This window comes from Anopheles coustani, chromosome 2, assembly GCF_943734705.1.
Source record: "Anopheles coustani chromosome 2, idAnoCousDA_361_x.2, whole genome shotgun sequence".
Taxonomy (NCBI): Eukaryota; Metazoa; Arthropoda; class Insecta; order Diptera; family Culicidae; genus Anopheles; species Anopheles coustani.
The window spans coordinates 78,222,162-78,236,297 of NC_071289.1; the positions used below are offsets into that span (position 1 = coordinate 78,222,162).

The following is a 14,136-nucleotide window of genomic DNA, read 5'->3' on the forward strand; positions in this document are numbered from 1 at the left end:
GTTTCCGAGTCCAGCTCGCAGAAATAAGGTTAGATCAACAACAAACAACCACACCTAGAACAATTACTATGAGGTTCTACAGCGCCATAGATCAAGTCATTGCAATCCCCAATGACGGTTTACTGAACGTCAAACGTTTGGAAAACAAGCACTCAGTATTTACACATTGAGGCTTTCTGAAAAATTGTACTTTGTCAGTTCCCGGAACCGTAGGTTGATCAGCGGGGCAGGTTGCATGCTTAGGATTGAGGCTAATTCGTCTTGCCGCATTCGTATATATAACGTTCCGAAAGACAGCCGTCTTTGAGATCGTTTTACTAGCAAATTGCTCTAAAAGTGCACCATAGGCAAGTGAAGTGATGGCAAAAATAGTAATATTCTCGTTGTTGGCTGCGCTGGGCGTCCTGGCGCTTTTGGCAGGTAATTATGTCGAGGTTGAAAGACGTTTGATCAAGAGTGTTTCTCTTATTTACGCAATATTTGGCTCGTTTTCCTACATGAAGTGACGTGTGCGATACCACAACCTGGCTCTAACTCGTCTTCGGAGGAGCCGACCGAGTCCCGTGAAACTATGGAGGAGTCGACCGGTCCCGGCACATTTATGGGGATGATCCGTGAGGTGTGCCGAAACAAAACTGGCTCGGATGAGGCCTACATTGCCCTAACGGAGGCGATTGGGACGGCGATTGTGTGTGTGATGACTTCGGTCGACGTGAAAAACTTCATTTCGGACGTCGATACGATATCCAACGAGACTCGCGGCACATTCTTCCCAAAGTAGGTCAAACGGTGTACAGTGGTGTAGCAATTCGCCAACGGAGTCCAATTTCGGGTGAAGCCGTTAAATTGTAAAATTCCATGGTTGCGAAGTGCGGTGGCTCATTGGAAATTCTCGAGGTTCTATGGAGAAGTGTTTAAATGATAGTTAACTTGCTCATCAGGTACTGCCCACAGGTGAAGAGTGCTGGTTCGTGTCTAGACGATCTGCTGAACGCCGCCAGACCCTGCATGGAGGAAGATAATTTCAAAACTACGCTGGCAGTGACGGGCATGTACCCGGATACAATTGACCTGATTTGCAAAAACGATGGCGAAGTAATCTTCAGTAAGTTGTTCGCACTTCACGTCCTGTTTCATTCCTCCTAATGTCACGTGATTTCCTACGCTCTTTATGGCTTCCGTTTCACAGCGCTGGCCGAGCCAAAAACCAAGGAATGTGTCGGTCAACTGAAGGAGAACGTGATGGACTGTACTATTCCGTTCGCTGTGAAGAGTAAGGACTGGGACATTTCACACCTGTTGCCAACACAAGTCGGGTGGGTCGAACGATCATAGATTGAAATTTATGTAGGTTTCGTTCCAAAGTTATATTCCCATTTTTCCTCACCAGAGCTTTCTCCGATCTGAGACAGTGCATGGAGGATAAGCTGAACGTTTGCGCGGCCCCGGACCTTATCGGCGTGTACGGTGTGTTCCACAACACGTTGTTCCGTTTACATTCCTGCAATGATGTACATACGTTCATCGCCAATGCTTTTGTTCCTTTCGCACAGTACATGTCGAAAGTGACGAAGAAAGACACCAATACAGTGTAGTAGAATTAGTGCCAGCGTGTAACGTATCGGTTGCTTATCATATTAAAGGAACTGTTTGAAATGTTAGTGGACTTTTGCATTGAATAAATCGTATCTTAATAGAATCGTTTTTTAAATGATCGATCACCTCCTGCTCAGTGTGCTCTTCTTTTGAAATGTTGCAGTTATCGCTTTCCAGCTTGCGGAGGAAGGAAATTCAGCAAGGAAAATTGTCGTGGAGAGAGGTGTGGACCCCACGGATCGCCCAGATCTCCAACAAACATAGTATAGATGATATGGCCTTGTGGGGATTGAGCCCTGTTGCGATAGCCAGCAGCTTCTCGTCCATTACAGGATCCCCGGTATAACAACGTTTCTTGTCTTGGCGAACGGTATAACAACGTTTCTTTAAAAAACACACGCAATGATTCAAGAAGCTCTCGCGTTGAGTACGTCAACGTAGTCGTACCGTAACAACTCAACCGTAACAAAATTTCCTAACTCTAATTCATGAAATTGCTTGAGAATACACCAAACCTAGAATATTTGCAATTGGATTTTACTGCGCTATAGAACGAGCCATCGCAATCCGCAATGCACCGGCTTACTTCTTCATTAGCTTTTTAAACCTTCAATGTTGTCTGATTGTTAAACGGTCGGAAAACAAGCACCCAATATTGAACACACACTGAGCCGTTCTGAAAAATCATACTTTGAATGTTCGCGGAACCGTAGTGTAATCAGCGAGGCAGGTTGCATGTCTAGTATAGAGGCTGGTCGTCTCGCAGCATTCGTATATATAAAGTTCCGGAAGGCAGTCGTCTTTGAGATCGTTGTTCTAGCAAATTGTTCTCAGAGTTCACCGTAGGCAAGTGAAGTGATAACAAACATGGGAAAATTATCGATGTTGGCTGCGCTGGGCGTCCTGGCACTTTTGGCAGGTAATTACGTCGAGGTTGAAAGACGTTTGATCAAGAGTTTGTCTCTTATTTACGCAATGTTTGGTTCGTTTTCCTACAAGAAGTGACGCGTGCGATGCCACAACCTGGTTCCAACCTTCTCCGGACTGAGACAGTGCATCGAGAATAAGCTGAACGTTTGCCAGGACCTAATCACCGTGTACGATCTGTTCCACAACACGTTGTTCCGCTTGGATTCCTCCCGTAATGTACGTCCATTCCTCGAAACAGGTTTTGTTGATATCGTGCAGCACATCAAGGCGTACATACTAGCAGGTGAACTTGTCCAGAGAAAAATTACATTTCATGTCTCGACATAACACTATTGTGGTATAGCTGTGGGTTTTGAGGGGTGTATTGGAGAAGTATTGGACTTTTGACATATCAATACTGAAATATGTTGGGGTAAGAGGTGGTACCCATCATCATCAATATGGCACTACAATATATTTATACACTCTGCAGTACATGCCGAAAGTGACGCAAAATGAAACCAATGCGATCAACGAGAAGGAGTGCCAGCGTGTAACGTTTCGATTGCTGATCATATCAAGACAAGGGATGGTTGGAAATGTTAATGAGCTTTTACATCGAATAAATCGTGTCCAACGAACTATGTCACTTTAATGATCTATCGGCTCCTGGCGATTGCACGTACCCCGGTTTTTTAATGCGCGAACATGAGAAGGGAAAGGAGGTAGGATAAAGGAATGTTCCTGAGGGAGCGTTGGGCTCCTTACCAAGACAAGGAGAAATACAGCAGACGGGTTGCCCTCGCAGCTTGACTCCGACCACTTCCTACTTAAACCGTCCCGAGTTAGCTGTTCGGTTCGCTTTTAAGTACGCTTCGTCTGGTCCTGTGTCTGGCTCGCTTGATTCCTCGCTCGCTTCCTTCGTGCTGTCATCAAGATGTCATTGTGTTTGGGATCCCATCGGGCCATGGGGCAGTCCCGCAGACATAAGGTTTGATAAGTCGCTAAGTTTGTTGAAATAACGGTTCTTTACCTTTATTGTACATTATCAACAACGGTTATGCACTTTGAAGAGCGAGTTATGATATTGATATTAGGTTTGAATTGCTTAAAAAAACTAAAACTGCAATAAAAATATAGTTCACACTACTTTTGAAAATTTAAAAATTTACCTATCCGCAACAAAACTATCAAACGTAAGTGTGTGAAATTTAGTTTCTCCTTTCTACAACTTCACATCATAATACAGATTCTCGACGTGATGTTGAGTAGTAGGATAACGAAGGTGCAGGATGTTCGCAGTTTAAGAGTGCGCTTGCTTTAATCTGAAAACAAACTTGTTTTCGTTACTCTAAGCATAAGCGTACAACATGGGATAATAAGCCGTTCTGGATTGTAGGTCCTGTACCTGATCGGGGGATCGTTGTTGATCAACAGGTGCGTTTGTGTTCCTAGGCTCGGGTCATTTTAATTCGTTAAAGGGTGATACCAAAAATGGTGCGTCCACTTAATAGTGAAAACTTTCAAGTCCTGTTTCGCAGAAAGTAAGTTTCCACCTTACTGGAGGCGATGGCTGGAATTGGTGACATGGGGAAACGTATTAACGGTAACTTCGCAGGAGCCTATTCCCCACGTGAACTGAGTGTTAGGCGTGTTTACCTAGAGTATTACCTGCTGGGGCTCTGACTTAAGTCTGGTATGAGTTTCCAATCACACCTCGATTATGTAATATGGGGTTTTCTGCGCCATAGAGCGAGTCATTGCAATCCCCAATGCATCGGTTTACTTCGTCATTCTTTCTTCAAACCTTCAATGTTGTCTAAATGTCAAACGTTTGGAAAACAAGCACTCAGTATTTACACATTGAGGCTTTCTGAAAAATTGTACTTTGTCAGTTCCCGGAACCGTAGGCTGATCAGCGGGGCAGGTTTCATGTCTAGGATTAAGTCTGGTTCGTCTCGCCGCATTCGTATATATAACGTCCCAGAAGGCAGTCGTCTGTGAGATCACTGTGCTTGCAAATTGTTCTCAGAGTGCATCGTAGGCAAGCGAAGTGATAGCAAAAATGGGCAAATTCTCGTTGTTGGCGGCGCTGGGCGTCCTGGCGCTTTTGGCAGGTAACTTCGTCGAGGATGAAACACGTTTGATCGAGAGTGTGTCTCTCATTTACGCAATATTTGGCTCGTTTTCCTACATGAAGTGACGCGTGCGATACCACAACCTGGCTCAAACTCGTCTTCGGAGGAGCCGACCGAGTCCCGTGAAACTAAGGAGGAGTCGACCGGGCGCCACACATTTGTGGGAGTGGTCCGTGAGGTGTGCCGAGCCAACAATGGCTCAGATGAGGCCTACATTGCCCTAACGGAGGCGGTTGGGACGGCGATTGTGTGCGTGATGACTTCAGTCGACGTGAAAAACTTCATTTCGGACGTCGATACGATATCCAACGAGACTCGTGGCACATTCTTCCCAAAGTAGGTCAAACGGTGTACAGTGGTGTTGCAATTTAAACGGAGTCAAATTGCGGGTTGAACCGCTAAATTGTAATATTGCATGGTTGCGAAGTGCGGTGGCTCATTGGAAATTCTCGAGGTTCTATGGAAAGTGTGTAAATTTTAATTTATCTACTCAACAGGTACTGCCCACAACTGAAGAAAGCTGGTTCGTGTCTAGACGATCTGCTAAAGGCCACCGGACCCTGCTTGGAGGAAGATGATTTCAAAGCTACACTGGCAGTGGCGGGCATATACCCGGATGCGGTTGATCTGATTTGTAAAAACGATGGCGAAGTAATCTTCAGTAAGTTGTTCGCGCTTCACTTGCATTGCATGTCCTGTTTCATTCATCCTAATGCCACGTGGTTTTGTGCGTTCTTAATGGCTTCACAGAGCTGGCCGAGCCAAAAACCAAGGAATGTGTCGGCAAACTGAGGGACAACGTGATGGACTGTACTATTCCGTTCGCTGTGAAGAGTGACGACTGGGACATTTCACACCTGTTGCCAACACAAGTCGGGTGGGTCGAACGACCGAAGATTGAAATTTATGTAGGTTTCGTTCCAAAGTTATATTCCCATTTTTTCTTTACCAGAGCTTTCTCCGAACTGAGGCAGTGCATCGAGGATAGGCTGAACGAATGCGAGGCGCCGGACCTAATCAGCGTGTACGGTTTGTTCCACAACACGTTGTTCCGCTTACATTCCTGCAATGATGTACATTCATTCATCGCCAATGCTTTTGTTCCTTTCGTGCAGTACATGTCGAAAGTGACCAAGAAAGATATCAACACAGTCTAGTAGAATTAGTGCCAGCGTGTAACGTTTCGGTTGCTTATCATATTCTAGGAACTGTTTGAAATATTAATGGACTTTTGCATTGAATAAATCGTATCTTAATAGAATCATTTTTAAAATGATTGATCGCCTCCTTGTCAGTGTGCTCTTCTTTTGAAATGCTGCAGTTATCGCTTTTCAGCTTAACGCGTAGGAGTTAAACGAAAAAGTTGCGTAGGCTCGAAATGACTCACGCAAAGAACTTATGGAAAAAAGTTGCGTAAAAGACTAAGAATGAAGGTGTCCTAGTAGGGTTGCCACCGCTGACATTTGTCAACAAACCGGAGTTGATTACGCCGATTAGACCGATACAACCGATTACGATTACGCCGAACCAAGGTGGGTGTATAAAAGCGGGAAAATAGTAAAGGCAAGCCTTTTATTCAAGTTGTAAATCGGTGAAATAAACAGACTACATTTGTGGCGTATCCACAAGCGACCAAAGTTTAACGTTTTTTCTCAAACCATTCACAATAGAATGTAAACATTTGAATTGAGAAGCGAGATCCACCATCTAGCATATGCTCTTTTGTTTACAGAAGCAAGATATTTGCAGAAGACGAGGGATATTCAAATAAAATAAAAAAATGAAGAAAAGAATCAACGCCTTATTATATTCCTCCCGAAAATTCCAAAAATAGAATTGTTTCTTCTAGGTAAACGCCTTATGATAGTTTTTCCCCTCGGCTTCGACTGGAATTTACTTGATGTGGCTTCCTAGCCTAGTCGAAGGTAAGCTTCCGACTTAAATCGGCTCTACATTGAACTTCTCAAGATTATTCTAAGAATTGGCGAGCGTTACAACAACGTTTCTCGTCACTCGTAAGAACGCTTAAGGATTCGAGATGGTCTCGCGTTGACGACGACAACGTAGTCGTAGTTCAGTTCGTTACAGTGGGTGCTATAGCCTTAATCACGTACTACTAATTACAAATCGAAAAGTAAGATCTAAAGTAAATAATGATTATACTTAAATACTCGCAATGGGATTTTACTGCGACAAAGACGAGTCACCGCAAACCGCAAGCACTCAATATTGACACATTGATCCGTTCTAAAAAACTCATACTTTGTCTGTTCGTGGAACCGTAGTCTAGTCAGTAGGGAACGTTGCATGTCAAGGATGGAGACTGGTTTGTCTCGCCGTATTCGTATATATAGCGCCCCAGTAGGCAGTCGTCTTTGAGATCGTTGTACTAGATAATTGTGCTCAGAGTGCACCGTAGGCAAGTGAAGTGATAGCAAAAATGGACAAATTCTCGATGATGGCTGCGCTAGGCGTCCTGGCGCTTTTGGCAGGTAATTGCGTCGAGGTTGAAAGTGGTTTGATCAAGAAAGTGTACCTTATTTACACGCTATTTGGTTCGTTTTCCTATGTGAAGTGGCTCGTGCGATGCCAAAACCTGGCTCCGACTCGTTAGAGGACGAGTCATTCGAGGCCCGTGAGTTGATGGAGGAGTTACCCGAGATCCCTGAAAGTACGGAGGATGAAACGAGCCGAAACGACAGTGGCCTAGATGAGGCCTACGTTGCCCTGACGGAGGCGATGCAGACTGCGTGGATGTGCGCGAATACTTCAGTCGACTTGGAAAACATAATGTCGGACGTCAATACGCTATCCAACGAGACTCGTAGCGGATTCTTCTCACAGTAGGTCATACGTGCAGTTGTGTCGCAAATCACATACGGAGTTTAATTTTAAGGGAAACCGTTAACAGTTTTGCCCAAGCTTGACTCGGGCAGTGTTTTGTTATACGTTTTATTTCTACTTTCATTGCGAGTCGTTTATTTTGTTTGCACTATAAAATCCTTAAACGGTTAAGAAAATATCATTTGTCCATCAGTTCTAGACCAAAAAACTATTCAAAAATGTAAAAAACAGTGTGACAATTTTTTGGGTCATTTTTTGAACTCGGCAGGATTGTGAAGGGGTAAAACCGTAGACTTGCATGGTTGCGAAGTGCTCCTGACGTTCTATGGAAAGTGTGTAAATACTGATTCACTTACTCATCAGGTACTGCCCGCAACTGGAAAGAGCTGGTTTGTGTCTAGACGATCTGCTGAACGCCGCCAGATCCTACTTCAAGGAAGACGTTTTCATCATCGTCAAGGCACTGGCGGGCAACTACCCGGATGCGGTTGATCTGATTTGCAAAAACGATGGCGAAATAATATTCAGTAAGTTGTTCGCGCTTCACTTGCATTGCATGTCCTGCTTCCTCCTTCCCAATGCCACTTGATCTCCTGCGTTCTTAATGTCTTTTGTTTCACAGAGCTGTCCGAGCCAACAACCAAGCAATGTTTCGGAAAACTGTGGGACGAAATGATGGAGTATGCGCTAGTGACGTTTTTTTTTGCGACTTACACCTTGGACATGTCACACCTGACGGAAAGTGAATGCGAGTAGGTCGAACGATCGTAGATCGAAGTTTATGTAGTTTCATTCTGAAGTTATACTCCCATTGTTTTCCTCACCAGAACCTTATACCAACTGAGACAGTACATCGAGGGTGAGTTGAACGTTTGCAAAGCCCTGGACGTAATGAGCGTGTACGATCTATTCCACAACACGCTGTTCAGCGTCACTACTTGCCGCAATGTAAGTGTAAGGACCGAAAAGATTCCTTTCATCATTATTAACCCCGAAGTACCTTTTTTCTTTCCTACGTGTAGTATGTGCCGACGGAGACGGAGATTGAAAACAACACACTCAACTAGAATTAATGCAAGTGTATAACGTTACAGGAATTGTTTGAAATTGTAATACACTTTACATGGCACTTTACATGGAATAAATCTTGTTTTGATAGCATCATCAGTGCATACGTTTTCATAATCAAAGCATGCACGATCGCCTTACGATTGAAATAAAATTAACTTCCCGAAGCAATAAAAATATAAATAACTAGCCTGACGCCCCGGCGTTGCTCGGTGATGAAGGGATTGAGAAAAGAATTATGGTTTTAACTATTTTTTTTTTTTTAATGTGGCACGACATCCCCTAGTGGGACAAGGCTTCTCTCCGAAGAGAGTTTGTGTGACCGAAATACGGTATATTATAGATCGGTGGTCAGCCGTTCGTAATACCGGAGGGTGCCAGACTCGAGATTCCATCCCACACCTGTGGTGTGGTGTTTTCTCGCGCTTCCGCTGCGCCATGGGCACCCCCGGTTTTAACTATTACTTGGAATAAAAGTTTGAATTTAATAGTTACGATAACGACATTTTTAAAATGTTTGATATTTCATCAATTTCACCGTAACGTATAAATCTTAGGGTAACTATGTTGGATACACCTTGACATTTGTTTACATGCTTGTTTTGTTTGTGTTAGTAAAACTGAGTTTAAATTATAAAATTTAGATGATTTTATCAAAAAATAGAGATCAAATAAACCTTCAACAACATCTGCAGTACTTAAACTTAATGTGTGAAAAGTTTCAGAAGCGACGGTTCGGTATCGGTCGAGTTTCTAGTGTACACAGAACTCCATACATAAAAAAAAACTAAAATATGTAGTAGATTGTTGTGGTGCTGCGTTTCAGAATGCTCCATTTCAATGATATGCGAATATCAGATAGTGAGCAAACAAGCGCACAGTATTGAACTATCAGTGCCTTTTAGAAAAATTTTCCCCGAAACTGATCGCAGGGCCGTTGTTTGATCATCATGTAAGCTGAACTCAAATATGTAGTATCGTAGGTTGCAATCGTCTTCAGTCGTCGATCATAAATGCGATGCATGCGATGCAAGATGGTTCGTGCACGATGGTTTCAGGAGTCAACCGAGACTCGTGAAAATACACAAGAGTGCAGTAGTAAGGGTATTCCTGCAACTACATGCATGATTGTCGGTCAGATACATACGTTGCTATCGTTGCGCTGATGTGAGTTTTGACCACTCTCCTCCGTGGTGCGTGAATGCGTTCTAAGCTAGCGGTGACCAACAATGTCATTACCTACGCAACCTACAACCTCGCTACCGAGACGTGATGAAAGCGGAAGATAAGGCTTCTACTGCACCAATGGAGAATGGGTGGGTTAAAATACGCTCTGACACTGGAAAGCGTCACTTTCAGCAGTTTGCGGTTTCATACAGAGAGCAGGCTGTTGGTAGAAAAATGATCCCCCGTTCCCTCCGTAGGGTTAGAATTCATACGTGCTTCATACCATACTCGCTGCTCGGTTTGTACGCCTTCATAAAGTGTGGCATGCCATGCCTCTTCGGAGGCCCCGACTTGTGTTCGGAGGAGTCGGCTGAGAGTCACGATGTTTTACATGAGTTGAGAAGGATTTGTTAAAACAATGGTCGGTCGGATGATACTAAACCCTGCTGGAAGGAATACAAATTCTCCTTTAAGAACGAAACGGACTTCTCTGCCCAGGTGGAGTTGGTTCAGATGTGGCTTCGCTTTTGTTTCATAATATCAGCCTGCTCACGTCTTATATGCATTGAGTGAGTTCCACCGACATAAGGTTTGATAAGTAGTCAACTTTGATAACGGTTTTTTACGTTTATTGCATATTACCAAAAATGATTATGCACTTTGAAGAGTAAAATCATTCTATTCTGATCTGATATTCCTGTTATTTAGCTTTGGTTTGCTTTAAAATAAACAAACCAAAAAAGTATTTCAAACGAATTTTTGAAAATTTAATTTGTTACCTAACCGTAACACAAAAGTGATCAGTGAAATAAATAAAATTTAAAATACATTCAAAATTAGATCCTGCTGTGTGTTTGTCGTGTGACTCTCCGTCGTCTGGTATGGTTATAGAGCTCACATACTCCTTCGAGATATAGAAAGATGTCTATCAGGAATTATGCATTAATGTGTAAGAACAACGCAACTTTACATCATAATATACATAAACTTTCATCGGCATGATATTGAGTAGAAGGGGGTAAAGGGTAAAGAAGGTAAGCAGTTTGACAGCGCGTTTGCTTTAATTTGAAAACAAACATGCTTTCATATTTGTAAATTGATGTATTGTATTTATTACTAGAGACGATCGAAGAACAAGCGTACAGCATGGGATGGCAAGCCGTTCTGGAATATAGGTCCCTTACTTAATCGAGGGATCGTTGATCAACAGTCCGTTTTCGTTCGTAGGTTCGAGTCGTCGTTAGTCGTTAAAGGGTAGTGATAAAAAAAATGTGCGTGTATTTTCAAGTAAAATTCTGATTTGCAGAAAGTAAGTATGTGCATCTTCCTCGAGGCAATGAATAGAATTGGTGACACGGCGAAACGTATCAATAGTGCATAGGCCGGTTTGTTTTAGTTATCTGATACATTATCTGGAGCTATAAAAAAGGAAAACGAACCGATCTTCAATATCATACTTCACTGATAAAATAAAAAAATATTCTAACGATGTTGATCGACTCGGTATTGAAGCCTTGATTGGTTGAACATGTCCTCAGTTAGGTTAAACGAATCTTTTCGAAGCTTAAGGAGACACTCGACATGTTTAAGTTTGGTTTATTCGTATAAATACTCGGTATAAATACCGCTTGCGCGTTCGGTTCAATATGGAAACGTTCTATACTTTGTGGTTATTTTTTTCTAATACATTACGCACTTACCTTTCCAGTGCATAAGTTATTGTCATATCGTTGCGAAAACATAAGAAAAAATTTCCTAGATTTGACAGGAAGTGCCAAATATTTTCAAACTCACCGGGGAATGCTCGACGAACTGTCAAAATGGGATTATTTTAAAACGGGTTTTACTGTGCCATAGAACGAGTCATCGCACTCCGCAATGCACCGGCTAACTACTTCACTCGTTTTTTAAACCTTCAATGTTGTCTGAATGTCAGACGTTCAGAAAACAAGCACTCGGCATTGACACACTGAGACGTTTTGAAAAATTATACTTTGCCAGTTCGTGGAACCGTAGTCTAATCAGCGGAGCAGTGTGCATGTCTAGAATTGAGGCTGGTTCGTCTCGCCGCATTCGTATATAAAACGTCCCGGAAGGCAGTCATCTGTGCGATCGCTTTACTAGAAAATTGTTCTCAGAGTGCACCGAAGGCAAGTGAAGTGATAGCAAACATGGGAAAATTCTCGTTATTGGCTGCGCTGGGCGTCCTGGCGCTTTTGACAGGTAATTACGTCGACGTAGAAAGGGGTTTGATCAAGAAACTGCCTCATATTTACGCACTATTTGATTCGTTTTCGTACATGAAGTGACGCGTGCGATGCCACAATCTGGTTCCGACTCGTCTTCGGAGGATACGGTTGAGGCCCGTGAAATTAATATGCAGCCGGCCGAGACCCAGAGAGCAATGAAGGAGTCGACCGGGACCCGTACATTTATGGGGGAGGTCCGTGCGATGTGCCGAAACACCACTGGCTCAGACGATGCCTACATTGCCTTGACGGAGGCGATTGGGACGGCGATTGTGTGTGTGATGAATTCGGTCGACGTGAAAAACTTAATCTCGCACGTCGATAAGATATCCAACGAGACTCGCGGCACATTCTTCCCAAAGTAGGTGTACAGTGGTGTAGCAATTCGTAAACGGAGACGAATTTCGTGTGAAGCCGTTAAATTATAAAATTGCATGGGTGCGAAGTGCGGTGGCTCATTGGAAATTCTCGAGGTTCTATGGAAAGTGTGTAACATCCACACAGTTCACTTACTCATCAGGTACTGCCCACAGCTGAAGAGAGCTGGTTCGTGTCTAGACGATCTGGTGAAGGCCCTTAGCCCCTGCTTGCAGAAACATTCTTTAACCAACGTACTGGCAGTGACTGGCATGTACCCGGATGCGGTTGATCTGATTTGCAAAAACGATGGCGAAATAATGTTCAGTAAGTTGTTCGCACTTCACTTGCATTGCATGTCTTATTTCATTCATCCCAAATGCCACGTGATTTCTTCTGCGTCACAGAGCTGGCTGAGCCGAAATACGAGGAATGCATATACGAACTGAGGAGTAACGTGAGGGAGTGTACGTTTCAAATGGCGATTGAGGACTGGGACATTTCGAACCTGACGGAAGCTCAAAAGGGGTAGGTCGAACGATCGAAGATTGAAAATTATGTAGGTTTCGTTCCGAAGTTATGCTCACATTTTTTCCTCTCCAGAGCCTTTTCCTTACTGAGACAGTGCATCGAGGGTAAGCTGAACGATTGCGAGAACCCGGACCTAATCACCGTGTACGATCTGTTCCACAGCAGGTTGTTCCACTTGGATTCCAGCTATAGTGTGCACCCATTCATCACCAATGCCTTTGTTCCTTTCGTACAGCTCATGTCGACGGTGGTGAAGCATGAAACCAACACAGTCGACCAGAATTAATCCCAGTGTGTACCGTTTCGGTTGCTCATTATATCAAGTCCAGAATTGTTTGAAATTTTAATGGACTTTAATATCGAATAAATCGTATCTTAAGAGTATCATTTGTTTTTAATGATCGATCGCCTCCTGGCGGTCGCACTAACCCCGGTTCCCTGAGGCGCTATCATTGGAGAGGGAAGGGATGGTAGGATAAGGGGATGTTACGGAGGGACTATTGGGCTCCTTACTGAGGCAAGGGATATAACGCCTCGGGGAAAGAACTCGGTAAGATGCAGCTGACGGGTTGTTCCCGCTGATTAACTCCCATCACTTCCTCCTAAAACACCTTTTCGAACTGACTGTTCGATGCGCTGTTGAGTACGTTTCGTCTGATGTCCTGTGTCTAGCTCGGTTGAGCCCTGCTTTCTCTGCATCGAGTCATCAAGACGCCATCAAGATGTTATCCCTGATGGCGTCGGTGTTGGGCCTGATTTTCCCGCTCGGTCAAACTACATTGGGTCCTTGGGACTTCGTCCAGTTCCGCTTCCGCTGCTTTGATGTCTCGCTGGGCGTCTTGAAGTTCCTGCTGATTCGTCGCTTCGTGTCGTCTCAGCATCGATTCGTTCCTAGTTCGATCTCTCCAAGTCCTCCAAGAAGTCCGAGCTTCGGTGACAACTGAGGGGGCTCACTATTGTCGTGGATGTGAGTTCGATGCCTTGCCTTGTGGGGATTGAGCCCCGTAGCGATAGCTAGCAGCTCCTCGTCTGTTACAGCAATGCCGGTATCAACTTGATTGTCGACGGGATTTTGGAGATGTGGTAGAATACCACCATGCGTTATCCTCAAGCACAGTAGCAAGTTCCACCTAGCACCGGTACTTGCGAGCCTTGAAGGTTTTCCGAAGATGCGATAGGGTCCACCGAATTTAAGAACCTTGGCTGCCTCGTAAATTTCCTTGATAAAATCCCCAGGATGCCTACGATGGCTGAACGCTTGCGCTCTTTGTTTGATA

General features: G+C 43.9%; 2 protein-coding genes across 2 annotated transcripts in view; both read left to right on the top strand.

Annotated features, from left to right (window-relative positions):
- The first annotated feature begins 4,565 nt into the window (after positions 1 to 4,565).
- Positions 4,566 to 14,136, top strand: part of LOC131267128 (27 kDa glycoprotein-like) — a 38,719-nt gene continuing 29,148 nt past the window's right edge. Inside the window, exon 1 of the mRNA XM_058269904.1 lies at positions 4,566 to 4,622. Coding sequence (XP_058125887.1) covers positions 4,571 to 4,622 — 52 coding nt within the window. The 5' untranslated portion in view covers positions 4,566 to 4,570. The remainder of the gene's footprint in view (positions 4,623 to 14,136) is intronic.
- On the top strand, positions 7,026 to 8,654 carry LOC131267130 (uncharacterized). Its single transcript, XM_058269908.1, has 6 exons — positions 7,026 to 7,135; positions 7,219 to 7,486; positions 7,851 to 8,014; positions 8,110 to 8,239; positions 8,315 to 8,435; positions 8,510 to 8,654. The coding sequence occupies exons 1-6, from the start codon at positions 7,084 to 7,086 to the stop codon at positions 8,552 to 8,554; spliced, it is 780 nt and encodes a 259-aa protein (XP_058125891.1). The 5' UTR covers positions 7,026 to 7,083; the 3' UTR covers positions 8,555 to 8,654.